This window comes from Argentina silus, assembly GCF_951799395.1.
Source record: "Argentina silus genome assembly, chromosome: 22".
In the NCBI taxonomy this organism is placed as follows: domain Eukaryota; kingdom Metazoa; phylum Chordata; class Actinopteri; order Argentiniformes; family Argentinidae; genus Argentina; species Argentina silus.
The window spans coordinates 7,694,947-7,718,163 of NC_139676.1; the positions used below are offsets into that span (position 1 = coordinate 7,694,947).

At 45.4% G+C, this 23,217-nt stretch overlaps 2 protein-coding genes across 2 annotated transcripts; both read right to left on the reverse strand.

Moving 5' to 3' along the window:
• Window positions 1–81: 81 nt before the first annotated feature.
• On the reverse strand, window positions 82–14,506 carry pdcd11 (programmed cell death 11). Its single transcript, XM_083693500.1, has 36 exons — window positions 14,438–14,506; window positions 13,883–14,003; window positions 13,515–13,649; window positions 13,210–13,374; window positions 12,779–12,940; window positions 12,360–12,468; window positions 12,024–12,199; window positions 11,659–11,760; window positions 11,015–11,221; window positions 10,459–10,583; window positions 10,170–10,230; window positions 9,854–10,000; window positions 9,371–9,622; window positions 8,978–9,103; window positions 8,648–8,842; window positions 8,085–8,255; window positions 7,375–7,588; window positions 7,041–7,193; window positions 6,830–6,942; window positions 6,162–6,661; window positions 5,936–5,995; window positions 5,745–5,841; window positions 5,546–5,635; window positions 5,217–5,322; window positions 4,930–5,107; window positions 4,731–4,787; window positions 4,216–4,338; window positions 3,515–3,637; window positions 3,131–3,308; window positions 2,818–2,958; window positions 2,542–2,700; window positions 2,018–2,268; window positions 1,517–1,685; window positions 1,122–1,275; window positions 647–812; window positions 82–318 (listed from the first exon to the last, which is right to left on the reverse strand). Exons 2-36 carry the CDS (start codon window positions 13,982–13,984, stop codon window positions 147–149), a joined length of 5,439 nt encoding a protein of 1,812 aa, XP_083549626.1. The 5' UTR covers window positions 13,985–14,003; window positions 14,438–14,506; the 3' UTR covers window positions 82–146.
• A 1,807-nt stretch (window positions 14,507–16,313) lies between these two features.
• taf5 (TAF5 RNA polymerase II, TATA box binding protein (TBP)-associated factor) lies at window positions 16,314–22,090 on the reverse strand (the record flags this gene model as incomplete). Its single annotated transcript, XM_083693504.1, has 11 exons — window positions 16,314–17,003; window positions 17,433–17,610; window positions 17,933–18,110; window positions 18,418–18,582; window positions 19,073–19,202; window positions 19,530–19,650; window positions 19,948–20,083; window positions 20,235–20,398; window positions 20,635–20,950; window positions 21,068–21,305; window positions 21,667–22,090. 11 exons carry the CDS (start codon window positions 22,088–22,090, stop codon window positions 16,789–16,791), a joined length of 2,265 nt encoding a protein of 754 aa, XP_083549630.1. The 3' UTR covers window positions 16,314–16,788.
• Window positions 22,091–23,217: the final 1,127 nt, after the last annotated feature.

Consider the following 23,217-nt stretch of genomic DNA (forward strand, 5'->3'; position numbering starts at 1 on the left):
AACAAGTCATTTCTGTGGAAGATCCAATCCAATAGCGTAGTATATTGTGTGTGTGTGTGTCTCTTTCTCTGTGTGTATCTGTGTGTCTCTATGTTTGTTTGTGTGTGTGTATGTGTGTGCGTCTCTTTCTGTGTGTGTGTGTGTGTCTAGGAGGCTGCCTCTGTGCCTTTAGACTCTACGTACTCCAGGGCCTTCTCTTTAACAGCCATGATGCTCTCTGGCGTGCCGTTCTTCTTCTCGTACTCCAGGTAGCGCTTGAAGAAGAACTTGATCCTCTTCACCGCCACACTCAGGTGGATCACACGGTCAAACAGATCCCTGTGGGAAACACAGAGTCATTGAGTCACATGACAGGAAGCTGAGGGACAGTCACTTCTAAAGAATTCTGTTGACGTATGTGGAAGCTTGAATATTAGCCAGTACAACCATGACGCATGAATGCGTACGTATTAACAAAAGACAACAAAGGATAAATGTGTGTACAATTAAAGTTGAGATGACACACCCCTTAGTATATCTTTCCTTTTTCGGGTGACCATTAAGTTAAAGTGGATATTATCGAAGATGGTTTCAAGATGTTTTCACGAACAAAGCCAGTCCAAGGTATTTTCATAAACAAAACCTTGTTCAAGTGCGTTCAACTCACCGGACATCCTTTTGGGAGCCGTGTTTGACCATGAGGTCTATGAAGACTGACCACAGGTCTGTCCGTTTGGGATAGCTGGTCAGGATCTTGTCCAACATGGACTTGCCCCTCTCCACGTCCCCGTATCTGAACTCCAGCTGGGCAAACTTAGCGATCAGATCCACATCTGATGGAGAGGAGGAGAGACATGAGAGGTAGAAATTAGAAAAAACAACATTCATTATTCAATTTTAACAATCTGGTAAATTTGGCTTCACACCGCATGAAGGTGTGTCATGGGGTGAATGGAAGGATCCGGAATAAGACCACGTAAAAGACGCCATTCCTTCACTACTGTCTAAGCTTCATTCAGTAACTTTTTGGCTCTCAGTATGTTTACATTTCCTCCAGTTCGTCTTGAGATTCATGGCTGTTATGTTTAGATGTTGATGTTGTACAGGGGTCATACATGGTCATACATCTGGAGGTGACTTACTGTCTTTGGAGGGCAGGCTCTTGAGTGCCCTCTGCAGGAGAGCGCTGGCGGCGTCACTCTGACCCTGTCTGAGGAGAAAGGCCCCGTAACTCAGCCATACTGCCTTATCCTGACGGAAACGCTTCACCATGGTCTTGTACAGGATCTCTGCCTCCTATACACAGACACACACAGTGAACACAGTTCTGAGGAAGGAAGAATTTTGCACAACAACAGCTACATCAAATTGTGCCATAACAATGTCAGGCCTAACCAAAATAGCACTGAATCATTCCATTGAGGAATGAGATCCAAGTTACACAGAAAACTGTGGATTCAGAGTACTGAGTACAGTGTGTGTGTGTGTGTGTGTGTGTGTGTGTGTGTGTGTGTGTGTGTGACCCCCAGGTTAGTACCTTGTTCTTTTCAGACTTGGCGTAGATGTCTGCCAGTTGCTGGTACACGGGCATGGGCTCACAGTACTGCAGCGCCCGCTCAAACACCTTCTGGAGGCTGTCCTCGGTACCGTAAAGGTTCTCCAGATTCAGCAGGGCCACCCACACATTCAGCTTCTCCTGCTCTTCCCTGTGGGGGAATACAGAGTGGTTTTATACAAAAAAACACACACACACACACACACACACACACCTCTTTTCTAAGGAAGAACAGACCGTTACTGGCCCAAACGTGTCACATTACACACTCACACACTAACATATGCACCCGCAAGCACGCACACACACACACAGCTATTACTCTTCTCTGAGGAAGAACAGACAGTTACTAGCACAAACATGTCCACACACACACCTATTACTCTTCTCTAAGGAAGAACAGACAGTTACTCACACAAACATGTTCACGCGCGCACACACACACACACACACACACACACACACACACGTCCCCCTGCTCACCTGAAGGAGATGGTCTTGAGGGCCCTCTCGGCCACGGCCCTGGCCTGCTCGATCTGCGTGGCCTGCAGGTGGAAGGCCATGTACTGGAGCCAGAGCAGGGAGCTGTCCGGGGAGCTGAGGAGCAGACGCTCAAAGCTCTCTGCGCTCTGGGGCCTGAGCCCCGGGTCCATCAGCTCCGTCTCCAGCTTGGTCAGGGCCTTCTCCGCCTGTTTCTTCTCCTGCTCCTGCTCATGGCGAGTCTTCTTCCGGGGCTGGAGGTAGTAGGAGGAGGAGGAGGAAGGGAAGGAGGAGGAAGAGGGGTGAGGGAGAATGTAGATGTGGAGAATGAGAGGAGGAAATGAGGTAGAGAGAGGATGGGACAGAAGGGGAGAAGGAGAGAGGTAGAAGAGAGAGGGGGTAAAAAGAGAGAAAGGAGGAGTGGAAAAGATGGGAAAAAGAGCGGTAAATCGGAGAAAGGTCACACACAGGATAATAGCAGTCGGAGATAAACAAACCAGTGATTGAACCTCAGCGGGTCTCCTTACCTTGCTCTGCTCCTCCCCCTCGTCCTCCCCCTCGCTGGAGTCTCCTCCCAGGGCAGCCGAGGCTGGCTTCAGGGCGCTCAGCGCCGCGTCCCAGGAGAAACCGCCCGACACCTGCAGCCTGGCTGGCGCTGCGGGGGTGGGCTTCACTGGCTTGGTGGCCTACAGGGAGAACCCAGGGTTTAAATAGGAGGTATCGATGACAGTGATTGATTGGTTATTGAAAAAAAAATCCCTCATTTTTGAACTGATGTGAAAATCTAGTGTACAATCAGTTACCGGTGTAGTCTCTGCCTTCTTCTCCTCCTCTCCACCCTCCTCTTCCTCCTCTCTGAAGTACACCTCCACGCCACTGTCGCTGTCCTCCGTCTTTCCTTTCTTCGTTTTCTTCTTCTTCTTCACAACTTTCTCTGTCTCCTCCTGGGATGAGACATACATGTTTAAGGTCATATGACTGACTGAGAAAGAAACCAGATGATATGAACGTCAGTACAGCCCAGTCCCCCGGCTGTGTTGGTATCTGTTGGTGGGGCAGCTGCACGATATTGGCGAAAAAAATACATAGATATATATAGCAATATTTTCAGCTCACCGGCGCCGGTGGTTTGCTCTCTGACACGGTGAGTTTTCTCTTCCTTGTGGCATCGTGTTTCTCCTTCTCCTCCCCCGTCAGGCGAAGCTTCAAGCCCAGGGATTCTGGGAGCACGTCAGGTTTCCCAGTGTCCTCTGAGAGCAGGGACAGGTTCACCAGACCGTTCGTCTTGTCGATACTGGAGAAGAAAAAAAACAAAACATTATTATTAAACCTTTATAAAATTCGAAAATCTCAGGGGTGTCCCACTGAGACCAAGTTCTCTTTTTCAGGGGAGCCTTGTTGGTTAGCCGGGAGTCAATTTAATCTGTAGCAGGCAACCCTTCTGACTTGGAAGACTAGTTAAATCCTGTGGAAGACTCCCATCTGGCAGTGGGGTCTTACCTGAGGATCTTGGTGGTGAGCAGAGTATTCTGGGAGACGTGGTTGACAAAGACAGTGCGGCTGGACACAAAGTACTTGGTAGCCAGCTGGACCTCGGCTCGACCCGTGATGGACCTAGAAAGCCTGATACAAAGTCCAAACAGATCGCATGGTTAGTTGTTAGTTCCGATTAGCTGTCATGGCATAGCATCATATCTTATGTATTTGTTATTATCTTGTGCATTACTGTCAGTTCCTCCTGTATGTTGTTTTTTTACTTGACCTGTTAAAGGGATAGTTCACCCAAATTACAAAATTACATATTGGGTTCCTTACCCTAAAAGGAGTCTATGGACAAGGACAGACTTCAATCGACACTTTGGTTCTGTTTTATCTGGGCAATGTAACTAGCATCTAACTGTTGGCATTTTTAACCAAATCCCCCAGCAAGTCAATGGACCAAGGAACCAAATATGTGATTATGTGATTTTGTAATTTGGAGGAACTATCCCTTTAAGGGCTCAGGGTTTGTGGAAGCGCTATACAAATAAAATGCATTATTATTATTATCATCATCATAATCATCTCTACACTGACTCAACAACGGTGATCTGAGGAAAAAATGATTGTTTGATATCATGATATTGTTTGATATCTTTACATAGTGAAAGTATAATACAAACATTATTAGGATAATGAAATGAGCAGTGCGATTGTTCTACCTGACAAAGATGCCTTGCTCTGCCACAGACTTGACGTATCCCCTGATGATCTGGCCTTCTGTCAGGTCGTCTATGGACAGCACCTCCGGGTCCTTCACTGCCGAGGGCTTCTCTGGGTTCACCCTGTAAACATATTGGTTTCAATCAACTGTTATCTGACAACATGGAGTAGAACGGACAAAGAGAACATTTAGAGCAGTGATTCTCAATCCTGGTCCTGGAGAGCTGCAGTGGATCCAGGTCTTTGTTGCAGCCTAGTACTATCACCCCTGATTGAACTAATCAACTGTTCTTCAAATGATTGATAAGCTGAATGAAGAGTGTCAGTGCTGAGCTGGGACCAAAGCCTGCAGCACTTGGGCTCTCCAGGACCAGGGTTGTGGATCACTGATTTAGAGGTTGAATATGGTATATTGTGGAAAATATCAATAGATATCAATATGGGGTTTTGTCAAACAATTCATGTTGTTGATTTAAACCTTGTTTTGAGGGACAGTCATCGTGACATACTGTACCTTGAAGGGCGGAGAGAGAGTTGCCATTTTCCATTTTCGTCTCCGACAATACAACACCTGGATTAGAGGGAGAACAACTTTACAAACACCATTTCAGAATGACAACTTCACACAACATCTGTATGGACAATTGCCCTTCATTATCCTGGGTTAAGCATGCTTTGGCCTTTAGCCTGGGTTTAAAACGCTGCACGCTGACCTGATCAGCTGGTCTTTGCTGTACGGCTCCAGGGGGTTCAGTCTGTAAGTGTCGGCCAGGTCCGCCACGGAAACCGTTCCCATGCCACCGAACGGCAGCTTCACCAGCAGGCCGAAATGCGGCTGCACCTTCTGCACCATCCCCATGGTAACGCAGCCTTTCTCCAATTTGTGTATATCTGCCGATTATCGACGACATCAGTTAGAGAGAGAGAGAGAGAGAGAACGCAACGAAGGTTCTGTTCTTGTGACATCACTATGTTGATGGGTAGAGAGACCGGTTCTTACCAGTTAGAGACAGGGAGAGGCGGACGGGTTTGGACGAGCTGACTTCTACCACTTTAGCACTGACCGCCTGGCCCAGTTTGAACTTCCTCTCTGGGTGTTTGCAATCCTATAAAAAAAGCATTACGATTTTAGTGCACCAACACTAAACTTTTGGCGCGTATTTTGGTATTAATACTGTATGTAAAGCTTAATGAAGGGAAAACATGATATTATATTGATATTACGCTTTCACAAAGACATCTTGGGTCATTTATTTCAAGATACCTTGGAGAGATTTAGCTAAATGTTCTTATATTCCTTTCCCTGGACTGTGTGTATGTTACACTTACTTGAGGGTCAGAGGTCATGGCCAGCAGTTCCACACTCCCAGTAACACAAGGACCCATGCACAACTCCAGATACTTCTTATCTGAAACATACTGGGGACAAAAACACACACACACAGTAAGTATAAAGAGAACTAGACAGAACTCAGGATTAGTTTACATGATTTCATAATGTGAGCCGGACCACTTGACTCAAACTCACCTTTGACACAAAGCATATGATTTCCTGTCCAACCTCATAGTCCTTAAGCTTCCCTTTCTTCTTGATGGGTTCAAGATCTACATCCTCCTGCAGCTTACTGTGAGGAGAGAGGAAACATCATCGTTGTTACAGGAAACTGCAGAATTCACAAGAATATTGCAAGATGTTCTTTTAGACTTCTCAACTCTTACCTGGGTATAAGTGAGAGCTCTGGAATGGCGTAAGTGAATTTGCGATGGGTGTTCAAGAACCTAAAACAACATAAAATATTCACAGATTACAATCATTTTTCGTGAGAGTTCAAGTAGACACATTCAACCTAAACAATCATATCAAGGACTTATGAACATGCAATACATGAAACATTCATAAGAACAAAAGCCAATACGTTAAATACTTCAATATCGTAGTACTCACCTGTGGGTATTAGCTTCCCGTCCTCCTATGACCCTGGCGGTGACCTCACTACCTATCTTCAGGTAAGACGTGGGGAAGGTTCCCACGCACACCACCTCCTGCATCTCCGACACGTGCACACTCCCCACGACGTTGTCCTCCAGGCTCACCAGCACCAGCGTGGGCTTGATGGTCTTCACTGTGCCCTTGACCACATCTCCGTAGCGGTACCCGCCCTTTGACCCTGCGGGATCTCTCTCCGAGACCTTCCTCTCTCGCTTGGGCGCAGAGAGCTCCCAGGACACCAGAGGGAGCCCTTCTATTTCCTCGCAGCTGGGTTCCGTCACGGTGACCTTGATGATCTTGCCGGCTATGAGCTTCTCGGAGTCCGTGTGGAACCAGTCGTTCAAGTGGTTGGTGGTTTGAATGACCGTCACCTGGGCGGTGTCGCCCAATGAGACGACGGCGAAGTCTAGGTCTGTGTGCTGCACAAACGCGTCGTGTTTCGATCCCTCGGCCAGCTGCGAAGACACAGTGGGAGTAAAGTTATTGTGATATTTTTAAGATGAGAGAAAAAATTAGAAGAATGTTCGGCAAAACTTCAAACTACTGAACTCTACAGGTATAACTAATTCATTATTCTCAAATAACACTTTTCAGTCTGTCAAATGGAATTAGTGAACACTTACCCTTTTCCTCTTCGCCACCAGCTTTGGCAGGAGCGACACGTGGACCGCAGACTTTGAGAGGTCAAAATAGAGCACCACCGCTGTGACCTGCTGTCCTGGGGTCACCGTCACACCTGTAACATTCACACATAAACATCATCGTGACAATGGGTGTAATAAGTCAAAACATGTTGTGTCTGGTAAGCAAATCTGTATTTGAGTAAATTCTCACCCATCGTGTGATGTTTCGTGGCCTGTATAGCTGCTCCACTGAGCTCATCAGATTTGAAGGTGGCACCCCCATCCTCCATCACCTTGTCAACTGTCATTTTCAGCTTCTGTCCTACAGTTGCTGCAGAGAGCTGCTTGTGGAGCTCAGAGTCACCTGGTGGTTGGAAAAATCAGAAATTCAAGGTCAAAGTCAAAGAAAAATGTCCTACAAAGGAAGAAACCTTGAGAGGAACCAGACATGAGTGGGAAGGAACCCATTCACCTCTAGCCTGCACTGGGTAAAACACTCACACACACCGACACTCACTCACTCACACACACACACACACACACACCTCGGTTGGCCATCAGCCCAGCCAGGGCCTTCCTCTCCTGCAGGCCTCTGATCAGTCTGGCCTGGCCCTCGCCCTCAGGGGAGATGATCTCTGACACCCTCAGGCTGACCAGGAACCTGCGCTTCTCCTCGTCCAGGTCGGTAACCTTAGCCGCCACAGTCTGGCCCAGCTGGAAGGAACTGGCCGTGTTGTTGAGGAACTTGTCGCTCATGGCCTGAAATAATCATTATAAAGCATTAAAAAAAACATTCTTATATGGCTGGTTTTCCTGGCACTGGTTAAGCCTTGTCCTGGACTAAAAATCACACTTTAAAGAGAGACTGATAGATTGTCAGTACTCTTGGGACTATGTGTCAGCATAGGCAGTACAATAAAATCATCTACACAGATGGATTGAATAAATGTTGTTCAAAAGTGATGTATGCTCCTTCGGTTGGATGTACAGCAGTAGAGAAGAATAGGTATAAGCAAACAATCAAATGTACTTGGTATACCACATTTTACAAAGACAATTCTCTCAAAGTGCTTTACAACATGAACAATACGAACAATAAATAGAATATAATAAACAATATGAACTAACATCCAACTGTAGACCCCTACTGTAACCTAATAGGAGGCAAGGTACATCATGTCATAGTATCTCTAGGTCTTGGGGGTGAGGGTGGGGGTGGGGGCAGGGGGTTGTTTCTGGACGGGGCCGGACTCACCGATTTGGGGGCGAGGCCCACAAGGCCGTAGGGGAACTCCACGAACACTCCGTAGGGCATGATGTTCTTCACCCAGCCAATCATCTGCATCCCCACCTGGAGGTCCGAGAACTCTTTGGTGGCCACGCCCTCCTCCAGGGCTGCTTTCAGTGTGGGCTTCTTCGTCAGTGTCTTCACAAAGGAGGGTTAGGGAAGAATACTGTATGGTGGTACCAGGGGAGGCTGGTGGAGGTAGAATAAATCGGAGGACGGGCTCATTGTAATGCATGGAATAGAATTGTAATGCATGGAATGGTAGCCTCCCCTGGGTAGTGCTCTACTACAGAGGGATACATTCGTATAATGTTCATAGGTCAGAGATGGTCTTACACTCTTTACCATTTTGCCTGATCTGCAAAGCTGGAGCCAAAAAAATAATAATCACAAAAGTAGGATAAAACACAACATTGAGTGAATTTCAATTTTAGCCATGGGTCTGGTGTGTCTTGTTGAAGTACATACAGTGAGCAGTCGATTTTTGTGTGTGTGTGTGTGTGTGTCAGACAGTGTACAAAAAAGGATACGATATTCTGTTTGCTTCTGCTGAGACAGACGATGTTGGAGATGATGTCCCCCTCCTGCAGGGACTCCCACAGCAGCAAACAGTTGGAGATGTGGTCGGAGAGGTGTGTTGTGGGTAGGAGGGCGGGGGTCTCCTCTGGGAGAATGGACACTTCCAGACCGTTGAGGACTTTACTCAAGACCTTAGCGTCCACTTTCTAAGGAAATAGACCCAACCATAAAACAAATGTTAGTTTCAACTGCCACTTTACGATCGAGATAAAGAGAACGAGAGAGAAATGTACTTGTGGTAAGTTTGACAAGTGTTCAATGTGTTCTGACTGTTTTCATACCTTTCCGATCTCAAAGGTATACTGAGGCTTTGGCGGGACCTCCGGTTCAGTGCCCCCCGTGGCCTTGAAGGACAGGAGCAGCTTCTCCTTCTCCACATCACAGTTCAGCACTTTAGCTTTCACCACCTGTGTATAGAAGAGGACCAATATGGTCGTCAGAACTCCTGAGACTTGCTTGCTTTGAAACAGAGCAGAAATCCGACACAGAATGCTATTTTGAGTAAATATGGGCTCAAGAGATTCATTTGTTGAGGGTTTTTTTAATTTTTATTTTATTCTTTTGTGTCAGAGCTCAGGCACAGTTGGCCATTCAAAGTTGCAGTTGCAGAAAAGAAAAACAACATCTAAAACAAACCCGGGGGGGTTCGCAGCAGCCATACTCTTTCCCCTCACCTGACCCATGTAGAACATCTTCTCCGGGACAATCACAGGTTCCGTGCTGAGCTCGTGGATGGGCACCAGCCCTTTCACGTCGCCGTAGAAACGAACGATGCAGCCGAAGTCCTTGACGCAGACGATGAAGCCGTGCGAGACTCGGCCGCGACGGGCGTCTTCGTAGGTAAGGAACAGAGGGAGGGTGGAGTCCACCAGAGCCTTCTTCCTGGTCAGGGTCAGCTTCTTCTGCTGCGGGTCCACTGACAACACCTGGTCACAGAGACGCACAGATATTACACACTACCAGACTACTGGACTAGACCTTTAACAGTAAATTCAGACACAAAAACAAGATGCTTTTCCGAAGAAACAATCCACAAACACACACAGGCCAAGAGTATGCAGTTCTTTAAGAATATACACTTGTGGACAAGGTTCTCTCAGTTGACCCCTTGGGGGGCCAGCTTGGTGATGGGGAGTGGACCAGGTACCACATCTTACCCGACACTTGATCTTCATCCCAGTGCTGTACTTCTTCTCTGGGTTCTTGAGGATGATGTCAGAGAGGTGGGACCTGGGCACCATGCCTTTGATGTGGTCCGTCAGCCTCACCATCATTCCGAAGGACTGGAGAGATGTCACTGTGCACTGAGAGAGGAAAATCTAGGTTCATACGTACATACACACACACACACATGACAACAGCCATTTCAATGGTCGAACCCTTTTCAGAGGGTTTTCAAGGGGACTTTTCAGAAATCTTTGCAAGAGGTCCTTGCAAAGAGGCAGAATGAGAAAACGAAAATCTGTCTCTTACATCCACCACCTGTCCAGCGTGGAGGTCATGGTATCTGAAGAATGGGGCTTCAATCATAGTCCTAAGAGAAGTATAACAGAAGGTTATGAGATGGGGCACAGACACACAGACTTCAAATACTTGGTGAAAATGTTTAGACATGATCATGTTTCTCTTTTATGTTCCTGTCCTTCTGTAAAGTGGGTTGTGTGACAACTGTGTAAAATGCACTTAAATCCAAATAAACTTGAAACTCAGACACACAGTCACCAAAACACTGACTTGCAACGACACACACGCACACACTTACTTGCGCAGGCTGACCAGGTGCAACTGTTCCAGGGGGCTGTAGTCCATGATCTTGCAGGTGTGTTGAGGCTTGGCCATGACGCGGTTCAGGTTGAACGGGTCTTTAGGCTCCTTCATGTGATTCCTCTGGAGAGTTGAGAAAGAGAAAGAGACATCAGCATCATCAGACCACATTAGTGCCTTGCCACAGAAGCCAGATAAGATTACACTAAACCATCGGATGTGAGAGAGATCTGGGCAAACCACCATCAACTTGTCCTTTTTCATTGTTTTTTTTTAATTTTGGGATCTTGTGTATTTGTATGCCGACTTCACAACATGAATTTACATGCAAATGGACAATAAAAGTATTGTATCGTATATGTTCTTGTTTATGTTACTAGGGACTAAAGACGGAAAAAAATCTGGTGCAAGGACATGTTGTAAATGACCAATAAACAAACAAATAAAAATAAGAGTTGCAATGCCCTCTCTTCAATACATGAGGCTGTTTTCATCCTCCCCATGGTTAAGATCCCTGCCTGTGGTGAAGTGGCCAGCCACCAATGAGCACTCACATGCACAAAGACCGGGGTCTTATCAGGCAGCTCGAGGATGGCTCCAGACTGGTGATGGAGTGAGGTCATCTTGCAGCCCTTTACAACCTCTCCGATGCGCTCGCTGGTCACAGACTCCACGTTGCCCCCTTGCTGTACTAGGTGGTTGCGCACGGACAGGCCAACCAGACGAGTGGAAGGCTCCACGTACAGGACACAGGCTTTGACCTGGGAAGACAAGAGGAAAGGTCAACTATAGTGTTTTTTTCTGTCTCCCTATGACATTGTGAGGAGGTCGTTTTGTAAGTCATGGATTGTGAAAGTTCTTGTGACCACTGTGCTCAGAACAGGTGCGTAGATCCAAAACTGTAATATAACTCCAAAAATGTGTTGCTGGTGCGCACTCAAAAAAGTGATTTAAGGTTTCTTTGAGTATCTATTACATTCAGGGAAAAGAGGATAGACAAACGTTTTGGCCTAGGCCTTGATCAGTGTCAACATGTAGAATAACAACGACAGGGTAGGTACCAGTGGAGGTAGACATCAGAGGACAGGCTCATTGTAATACATCGAACGGAATCAAGAATGGTATCAAACACCTGTGCATTACAATGAGCCCGTCCTCTGATTACTACCTCCACCAGCCTCCCCTGGTAGATACTTACGTTGTCTCCTTCACTGTACTCCAGGTTGGCCTCCATGTGCATAAAGTCCACACAGCCGGTGAAAGAGGAGAGGAACTCAAGGATCAGACCGTGAGTGGTCACCTACAACCACAGGATTAACCGCAGGTTAAACACATTGTCCTCGAAAAAGAGACAATGACAATGAGGTCGACGGCAACATAATTAACATGTAATACATCTTGATCAGTGATACTCAATCCTAGTACTAGTCCCATCATAACCTGACTGAAATAATCAACTGATCATCAAGACCTTGATTAGCTGAATCAGACGTGTCAAGGGTTGGAATCAAACCAGGAACCTTGCGATTATGTGTACGCCACTAAGCGCCCCAGGCTGAGTACCTTTTTGACCTGGGCTTTGACGAGGAGCCCAGGCAGCAGGTTGTTGAGGGTCCAGCCATGCTGGGTGTCTGCGCAGGCCTGAGCCACTACCGTGGGACTGGCAGACAGACGGACCACACGGGCATCGTTCTTCACCTCCTCCAGCAGAGACGTCACATACTGACCCACTTGGAGTTCTGCAACACCAGAAAGGTCTAATTTAACACATTCAATGACGCGTAAATGACAAAAAAACGAATTATGATGATTTCTATTGAGACTGCACTAACGGCATGAAATATGTTGAAACGAAAGTGGGATGGTATCTGATGCAAATTCGTAGTAAAATTCAAATACCTTTGGGAGCATTGGCCGCCTGTTTAGGCAGGAAGGCTTTGGTCCCGCTGATACCGATGTCAAGGAGATAGCCATGATCTTCAACACTCTCCACAGAACCACTCAGGATCTGGATCCAAACACACACAACATCTCAGTCTGAGGTCTTTGTTCAGCATTTAAATGCACAATATCCTTTTTTGCATCAGGTACTTCATATCTGATTCAATACAATGTAACGTTAGTATATTGTAGACATAATAATAATTATAATAATAATAAATTACATTAACAAAGTGCTTTTCATTATTGAAGAATAATCTCAAAGTGCATAAAATAAAACTATTGAAAAAGGAACCAAAACATATCAGAACCGTTCATAAGGTTTCTATCAACAAGAGCCTGTTTTTTGTTTTTTTAATTATCAGGAATACACTCACCATGCCAACTTTCAGAGACGCTGAGCCCAAACCCCTGTTGACCTCCTTGGGGTTGATTGACAGCTGGATACTGATGTTGCCCCCATTAGTGATGTCCAATCTGGCAACCACACACCTCACCAGCATGCCCGGGGAGAAGAGGTTAGGGAAGGAGAAGATCTCCTGAGGACAAAGGAAAAACCATCTTATTAGACACAACCAAGAAAACAACAGTCAGCCAAAGAACAAAGATATTGTATAGCATGTCAGTTGTCTGTGCCAACGGTTACAATGGAAACATGGGTAACTTGGGATCTTGGGTGCAGGAGATGAAAAGCAACACTGTCATAGAAGGCAGTCTCTGCACACTCAGAATTAATGCAACGTTTCAAATTATTGAGCTACGCTTTCAGTCGTAAGACCTTCATCAGAGCACACAATGGAAACACTACCTTTGCATCTCCAGAGTCCAGCTGGTCACTGAGGATCTTGGTGTAGGAGTCTGAGATGTTGGACACGGAAAGGTAGCCCAAGAGGTTGCTAGGAAGGCTGACCATCACCTCGAAGTCTGACACCTCCTTCACACAACCTAACAGCAGGGTGCCCACCTTCACATTCTGAGGGGCAAAACACAGAACAAGTTCATTTGTCTGTTTATCACCAAGTTAAAATGACCAAGTTAACAGCTCAAGGGAAAGGATATACACAATCTAATAGCACATACTACATATATATTGGATGAATTGATTGAGCTTACCTTTAAATGTAGAATTGCCACATTGGATACTACATTGAGCTTCAGAGCCTCCTCTTTGTTCAACTTTGGCTTCTTACTCTTCCCAACGTCTTTTTTACCCAACTTCCTTTTCTTGGATTCCTTCGGTTTGTGTTCCTGAAGGGGACAAACACAACATTGCCTTTACTGACAGACAACCCTCTTACATACCAAGTCGTATTAGTTAGTGCTTGTGTGATTAAGCATTGTTTACTTTTGACATATTTAGTAATTGTTTACTTTTTACATTTCTTCAATGTGATACTATTATGCAAGGGAAGTTGAACCACAATATGGAACCCCCATACTGTGATGCATACAAGTGTATGTGAGGACAATGAATGCCTTACCTCGAACAGATTATCCACGTCTGCTCGCTCTCTGACTACTTTACTCTCAGTGGATGTCTTGGCTGTCCCTCCACGGGGGAAGTCCTCCTCCATTGATGCCATGGTGTATTGAATCAACTGTCTGCAAGAGACAGATGACAACAAAATAAAATACTGTACTGGCTAATGTTGATGTGGTAAACTGAACAGAATGGCATAGCATGGGCTACTTGATGCTTCAGCTCATCAGATTAATTGCTGTGTGCACATTGACACTGATTTATACACATCAAATGCATTATTTAGCAAGCCAGACACTATTTTACAGAGTATTTAGATTGACGACTGGCAAGGAAGCTGGCTGGCTACACAATCTCAACACCCATGCCACTAAAACATCAGCATGTTACTCTGGCTAGTCAATTAGCATTCGAGCTAGCTAGCTGATAATGCAGTCTGATCACCCAAACAAACTGTGAGATCTAACTAAGAGAAAATTCGAAAGTGCTCACGATTTATCCTTATTGTACACGCTTTACAAAATCCAACATTCACCATTAAACAACAGTTTCTTACTTTAAATATGCTGTTTAAAGTTGGTGTCCAAGCTCACGTGTGTTAATCACAACCACGCCATGTTTTCGGATAGGAAACGCGCATGGATAGGCGTTTCTTACATTGTCCACTCACAGCGAACTTGTTTATGATTGGCGTTGACGTGAACCTTTCGTTGAACGTTATTCGTCATGAGGGCGGTCTTAATATTGACTGACATAGATTTTCTCCACACATGGTTGGTTTACTGTGCAAAATTGGAAGTGGGCGGGATATCCTGATTCATTTAGCATTGCGGCCTCTGTTGAAGGGCACTTGTTCAATTCTGTACACAAGGTTCGTGTGTTGAAGGTAAGAACTCTGACTAAAATACCAATTTTGATCCTTATTCACTTTCCCAAGCTTTATAACAACGTTGTCATTGTAGGTGCACCGTTTGGTGTCTCTAAAATAGCACCATAGCAATTTGTCAAAATGAACTAATCTTGTTAGCTTGCTAGCTCATATGCTAGCTAGTTGTGGGGCAGTCAGACAGTGACCATAGCATTGAATGTAGCCTAGCCAGCTAACACCAAGCAGGCTAGTGTTGGTGAATGAAAGTCACATTCGTTTGTGAATTTGGCTAGCAATACATTCAAATGACATCAAAGGCTCCTAAATTGGCGTGCAATTTCACCAAAGTAGGTGTAATATATATACCCAATTCCACAGTGTGTGAATAGCAAACTGTTAGATTTACACAAGGCCCTAACTTGCGCGTGCCATGTCAACCAGCAGAGTTTGACAGCCTGCAAGCTGCCTTACGTAATCATATCAAAGTATTGTGCAGAAATCGCACGTAACAATTGTGAAGTTATTAGTATTGGTGTTTGGTTTGTGATATGCAATATTCGTCTTCTTTCTACGGTTATTGGGTGCAGACAGGACGGGCTGCAATGCCCTCTGTCCTTGTCACCACACTGTATATATTTCACCCAAGGCTCCACTTAGTTGTTTGATTGTGTATTGTTATTACTCGGTTGTATGATATTTCTATCCTTATGTCACTGTGATGTTGAGAGGTAGCTCATACTAAGCATTTTATTGTACTTTTACAGCTGTATCCTGTGCAAATGATGAATAAATTGATTTGATATTCACAATTCTTTCCTCATCTCCCTCAGGACCATTAAATATCCACCATGGGAGGACATGACACAGGAACTCACCAGTTCACTGGCATCTCCAAGTACTTCAATGCATGGACCATCACAGGAAGGAGGAATGTAAGTTGATGTCGCCATGCATAAAATGCTGCAGCAGCTCCACATTACTTTTTAAATAGTCTTGTTCCTAGGTTATGACCATGGAGTCGAGAGTGCAAAAAAAAAAACCACTCTGGACTGTACCCACTCTCTACCATGTGATGACATTACAGTAAATGCTAAGTCACTTCATAAACGGTTATGGTTTGGGAGAATGGTCGTCCGAAGCATCCCACTTAGCATCTACCATGACACTACAGCGTACCAGAAGGTCATGTATGTTTCTCTGTATCCACAGTGTGTACTGCTCACATACGCATCTATAGCCACAATTGTCCTCCTCTTCAAATTGAAGCCCAAGAAACAGGCGGCCATCGCAAAGTGATGTGTTGTGAGTATAACCAATGCTTTTCCAAAAGTCTCTATGCCTCCACTTGGCATTATTGTTGGGTTATTGGTACAGTTTACTAATGCACCGTGTCAATGTGTTCTTGTCTCCCTCTAGGTGTCCTGACAGTTCTGTAGTATAGCCGGAGTCTTTGGAGGCAGCTGGATGTGCTTGCATATATTTGGTATCACCATGTTATTAAAATAAAAACAAATGTAACCCACCAAACATAGAAAAAGTGTTTTATTTACACAATATTCACCGGTATAAAAGTCGAGCCTATACAGAATGACAGCCAGCCACAACAGGTACTGTTAAAGCTGTGCTTTGAGGCAGTGATCATAAAAACAGTCTTTTTAGACTAGAAATGGCACATCTTTTTCTTTAGGCAGGGGATATCAGTATGTGTGTATATATCTCATCATCATATATATATATATATATATATATATATATAGGATCAGATCTCATGTGTATATATATATATATATATATATCAGATCCTATATCATTGGTGGAACTGCAGCTTTTTTTTAAGGGTAAGACCTGGGGGGGGGTATTCATCACAGTGAATACGCTTCAGTGAACAGGTTCAGCTAAATCTTGATCCCCTTGCCTTTAACCGTGGTAGCCTCCATTGAACAGGCTTATACAGTAGGCGCCCATCCAGTACCCATGCTTTTCATATTCAATAGAGAGTTTGTGTGTGAATCAGATTTTCTGAGTAGTTCTGGGTTGTCTCAGGGGTTGTAGGCCCCTGCGGCCAGTAGCAGGTTCCTGCGCGTGAAGTGTAGGTGGATGACAGGGGTGGACTTGGTCATGTAGGTGCCCAGCAGAAGCTCTTGGGAGTTGTCAGGCAGGTGGATGTGGCCCGTGGCTGCAGTGAAGTCATCCAACTCTACGTCGTCGAACGCCTTCAACATGTCCCATAGACGCACCGTGTTGTCCATCGATGCTGGAGAAGATAGAAATTTGACCTTTTTAACATAACACATGCCATTTAGCTGACGCTTTTATCCAAAGCGACTTACATTGCAGTGAGTGCATACATTTCAGTATATATGGTCCCAGCAGGAATCAAACCCACCACCTAAGTGTTGTGTTGTTAGCACCATGCTCTACCAGCTGAGCCACAGAGGTTTATAGGATAGGGAAATTGTATAGGACAAACCTCAATGCATGTGTTACAATATCACCTTGCTTGCTATGTGGGATGACATGTTATTGTATGTGTGTCATATCATGGCAATCACATGACATTGTGAATAAAGTATGACGTAATCCAATAAATATCACGACATCCACACACTCTTGAATTCCGTTACACTGCCATTTTGGTTTTTCTATTGCTTGTTGCCATGACGAGGATAGCGTGGCCACCCACCTGAGGCCAGGATCTCTCCATCCCTGCTGAACCGGAGGGCGTAGACGGTGTCAGTGTGTCCTTTCAGCTCTCCGATCATCAGGCCGTGGCCAATGTCCCAGAGGAGGACCCTGCCGTCGGTCGCTCCGGACGCCATGAACTTCCCGTTGGGGGAAAAGGCCAAGGCATGGATGGGCCCCTAGAGACACAACAATGATAGTTGACTGTATATGAGTAAGATATAAACATTAACATTTGAATAAACAAGAGTCAGACGCATTGCATTGCAGACTTTTTTTAGCATCAGTCCCTAGTTCAAATAAGGTTGGTTTCGATGGGGATTCCAGACCTTGTTCGTTTTTGCCCAATGTGAATGTAATTTGTGAATGCTGTATGTAGTTGGAACATTTTCCAAAGTGTAAAGGAACATATCCCTGCAATAAAACTCATCACGATCACCGAACACATTCTTTTGGGGGGGGAAATACTTGGGAGGTGACTGTTTCACTTTGAACTTTTACCTTGTGACCCGTGAGGATGCGAACACAGTTCCCGGTCAGGACGTCCCAGAGGCGGATGGTGCGGTCAGCTGACCCTGTGACCACGTAGTTGGAGTTGGGGTGGAAGCGGGTGCAGGTGATGTCAGCCAGGTGGCCAGCAAACATGCGCAGGGGCTGGTAGTGGTCAGTCGCCCACAGACTGCAGAAGGAGAGAGGGAGGGAGGGAGAGAGAGAGACACACACACAATGCATCAATACAAGTCACATAACTAAGTGAGCAATGTACGTATATGAATTGTGTACACACACACACACACACACACACACACACACACACACACACACACACACACACACACACAACACACAACACACAACACACAACACACAACACACAACACACAACACACACATCATTAGTCAATCGCATAATTAAGATATAACTACATCGATTGCTTTAGTACACAAATTCATTTAATCATTTCACGGATTCACTAGGTTCTTACCGAGCTACTCGATCATGTCCCCCGGATATGAAGTAGTATCCGTAGGGTGAGAACTGAGTGTCCCACACGGGGTAGTTGTGGCCTTTGTACCCGACCAGACAGGTGTACGTCTGGAGACTCCACAGTCTGATGGTGCCGTCCTCGGAGCTGGATAATAGGTAGTTCCTGAAACACATCATGATAAATGTGAGTGTGAGAGAGAGAGTGAGTGTGTGAGTGTGTGTGAGAGAGAGAGAGAGAGAGAGGGAGAGAGTGAGTGTGTGCGTCATATTCATATTGATGTAAGCTACAATAAGCATAAGCTGCTGCAGCTGTACGTACTGTATTGTGTGTGGGATTTATACAGTATTTGGATGGATGTGGTGATGACTGGGGAATGTGGTGAAATCCGTATGCTGCTAAATCAAGAAAGTTTTATCTGATACAAAAGTTTCGGTTTGGTCCCAGGCTACAACGTTGGCGCCACAGTGCAGTATATAGCTAGCTACCACCCTACACGATGCACAGACTGATCATCTGACTGCTCATTATGCCATAATAGATCTGGGGAGGCTGGTGGAGGTGGACATCGGAGGACAGATGTCTGCCTCCACCAGCCTCGCCTGCTTTTGATCCATAAACAGAGGAGATGGTACAGTGGTGCCAGCAGCCCTACCTGTCGGGGCTGAAGCTGATGCCGTACACGGGGCCGCTGTGTCCGTAGAGGATCTTAGACTCACTGGCCGTCTTCTCGTCCATGATCCTCTCCAGGACGTCGTCTGACTCTTTATCAATGTTACTCAGATCTCAAGGGAAATAAAGAATATCAATGTTATTCAGATCTAGAGGGAAAGAGGTTGGAAGCAGGAGCCATTTATGAGATTGAGACACTTATTGAACTGATTTCATCGCAAGCACACATTTAAAATGTGTTTTTTTTTTTTTGGGGGGGGGGGGGGGGGGGGTTGCAATATTTTACACATGGCTATTTTTTTCCTGGTCGTAAAATGTATTGTCGTTGAAGATGGATGTGTGGAGCGGAAGTGTATAATCTGCATTGCACATTAGACATCTTTGTTTTGGTAATCTGGGGGGGGTAATCTGAGGTGACCACCATGGTTAACCATCATTACCTGCTGCTGACTTGACCCTGCGGAGCTTCTTCGGGGTGACGCTCCACACCCGCACGGTGGAGTCGGCGAAGCCCCCCGCGATCAGACTGGAGTCATCGGTGAAGTCCACCGCCGTCAAACCCTGTAGGTCAAAGGTGAAGGCGGTGTTTAACAGAAGTCTTTTGTTCAATAAAATGCTGCATTTAAATACAAGTCAATAATGTGCCGAAAACCTTTTGTTTTTCCTATTTGATCATTTTGTTTAGCGTTGTTGTATGGACTGACAAGTTGTGTAAAAAGTATGAATAAAGAGAGATTTAAAAAAAATTAAATAAAAAAAAATGAAAAAATGAAAAAAAAAAGAGCTCAATAACGTTTAGTCAAATAAAGTTTTCAAAAACCGGCTACTGAGAGTGAGGTTCCATCATGGCTGCCTAACCTGGTATGCATTGAGAAAGGAGTAGAAACAAATGGAGGGGAGGTTCTCTGGGCCCAGACGGATCTTCTTGGTGGCCTCCTTCATGTTCATGATCTTGTCCAGCTTGTCAGAGTCCTTCAGCTCCGGGAGAGGAATTCTAAAAGACAAAACAACCAGGGCAAATGATTATCTGACAGTAATAGCATAGTAATAACAACGAGTAATAGCTAACATTATGGCAAGATACACGTTGTACAGGGACCCTAGCTAGTGAAGGAATAGATGAATATGCTCCAGTGGTGCTGTACCTGTTTTGTTGGGGTGCATGGGGATCCTGTTTCTTGCTCTTGTTCCCAATGCTGTCCTTCTTGGGCTTCTTCTTCTTGGGCTTCCCCTCCTCGTTCTCCGCCTCCTCATCTTCGTCATCCAGGGGCACCTCGATCTCCGGCTCCTTCAGCAGACCGTAGAACACCTGTGGAGGAACACCCAGGGTCACATTAGTTCATATTCATAACATGATTTATGTTATGGGTTCATATATTAGACACACACAGTGCAAATAATACAATGCAATACAATCTATATAACCCAAAATATGTTTGACTTAAAAACACACACACACACACACACACACACACACACACACACACACACACACACACACACACACACACACACACACACACACACACACACACACACACACACCTTAGCTTTGTTGGCCTCCCTCTTGGCCTCCCCTGCCAGGCTCCCAGACATGCTGTCTATCTGGCTCTTGCTCCGAGGCATGCCGTCAAAGATGTCTATGTAGAGGTGCTCCTGGATGATGTTCCATATCTGGTTGTTCTGACGCTCCTGCAGGTGCCTCTTCAGCAGCTGGTAGGAGTCCCTGGAGATGCGCAGGACGAACTTGCTGGTCCTGAAGTCCAGCAGGGTCTCGTTGCCCCTCATGTGTTCCTTCTTACTCATCCCGGAGAGGATGCGGAGGTCCTCTGCGTAGTAACACTCTTGGTCACCGCTGAACCTTAGTTAAGGAGAGACAAGGGGAGTGGAGTTAGGCCTAAGGGGTGGGAAACTGTTTAGCAGACAGTAAGGGTAATGGTAATGTATTAAATGAAAGTACCTAGACCACAACACTTACTTGTCAAAAAACGCTTTTGCCGCAGCCTCGTGGTTGTTGTAGACCAGCTCCAGGTACATGTGCACAAAGAGCGGATAGAAGACTTGGGAGAGTTCAGCTCGGTGACAGTCCAGAACCGACTCAATGAACCTCTTCAGCCCACTGTAGTAAACCTGGTACAGAACGGGGTCCCCCTGCTGGCTGTATGCCGACAGGACAACATTCACGTCTGGTTGGTCCTCCCCGCCTACCGCTGACACTGTAAACAAAGCAAATGAATGAATATCTACCAACAAGAAAGTTACACAAATAGGTGTCTGCTCCTTGTACGGCGACCATAATGATTATCAGGCGTATAACCTCCTGGTAATAACTCTAAATAGACTACTAGAAGAACTACGGTAGTAACAGCAACAACATAGGCATCCCAACTTCATTCAGCGAAATGTGATTGACAGGGCGGGCTGTCAAACTCTCCAATAATTCATAAGCAAATGCATGACAAACTAGATAGCAATAGAAGGCAAGAATTGGCTAGAGATATCGACTCTTGCAAGCTGAATGGGCTAGTAGTAAACAACATGCATGGCTTGTGAGTTGTGTGATCGATCGCACGCTACCTTTCGATGGCGCTGGGGCTATGATGGTCGGGGGAGCGGTGTTAGCGATGGACACCCGGCTGAGGAGAGAGTTGGCATCCCCGCCCTCCGCATCGACATTCACGGAACCGCCCGATCCAGCTCCCGATGCTTCGGATCCCTGGGAGTCATTCAAATCTTCCGATAATCCCGCTTCTCGCCGTAAAATGTCAACCGACTCGGACAATTTATTCCTCTTGAGGAATTGCAGCACCGCAAGCAGGGTCTGTTGATCTTCTCCTCCTGCTGAGGTTTTGGATGTTCCGCCAGAAGATGCGCTGCCGGGAGACGAAGAGAGAGCCCCTCCTGCGTTTGCATTAGTATTTCCAGCCGCATCGTTAGATGTTTCTGTTTTTATGTCTTTTTCACCCTCCGGGTCGATCTGACCATCTTGCACAGCCGCCATCTTCGAAATGAAATGCGCATGTACGGGGAAAATAAAGGAATGTCGACCTCGTAACATCAGCTATTCTGATTGGCCCTCACAGAGAACAAGTTGTAGTTTCATCGGCTCCGAGTGGAGTAGTTGGATCCTGAGATAAATCATACAGAAATCAATAAAAATTATAGATTTGGCAAAATATATGAATTTTTCTTGTATTATGACCCACTTTTAAACTAGCAGATGCAAACTAATGTCAGAGAGATAAAAGTTTGTCACACAATTCTCTGGACATGCGCATTGGTAATATATGGGCATTTGAACTTGTGTTGACAATTGTGTTTATTGTGTGTAATAATAATAATAATAATAATCTGTTCCATGAATGAAGAGGACATTGCTAAGAGAATCATTTGTACAGGACTTTGTATCAGACAATTATGATGGTCCTAGTATCCTACATTAGCATTTGGCACTGTGAATCATTGCCCTCCATGTCCATCTCATTGATAATCCATATGGAAGATTTCCCTCCACAGGTGGTTTACTTCTCTTCAATCAGCTATCGTCCCCGATGCCAGTGGAGCCCCCTGGTGGTGCACATTTTGGTGGACTCACTCCTCTCTCCAATATCACAGCAGCCATTGGTTGAACTGCAATCAGCAAGCTTGGCTCAGACCATTGGACTTTCATTTTACTGATACATTCATGTAATGTTTGATATCAATGATTTCCTAATTCCTACACATTCACTGGTGTGTAATGCAGTGGTGCTGTCATTTACTCCTCAGCCAATTTAGATCAGAAGTACAAATTCTCCTGTAATTTCAGCATGTTTCATGCAGTATGTCAACCCGAAATGCACAAACACAAAAAGTGCTATACAGAACATATGGTGTCAGTTGACACCATAGGAGTCTTATGGCCTACAGGTAGAAACTATTCCGGAACCTGTTGTTCCAGGTCTGTACGACACCGTTTGCCAGATGGTACTTAAACATCTAACAACAATTAAATGCAAGTTTAAAGAGACAGATTTCAAAGAAAACACAGAGTTTGCCAACTTTATGTCTCCAGGCAGGCCATTCCAAAATCGAGGGGCCTTAATAGCAAAAACCTGGTCACCTTTCGTTTTCAGTCTAGACTTTGTA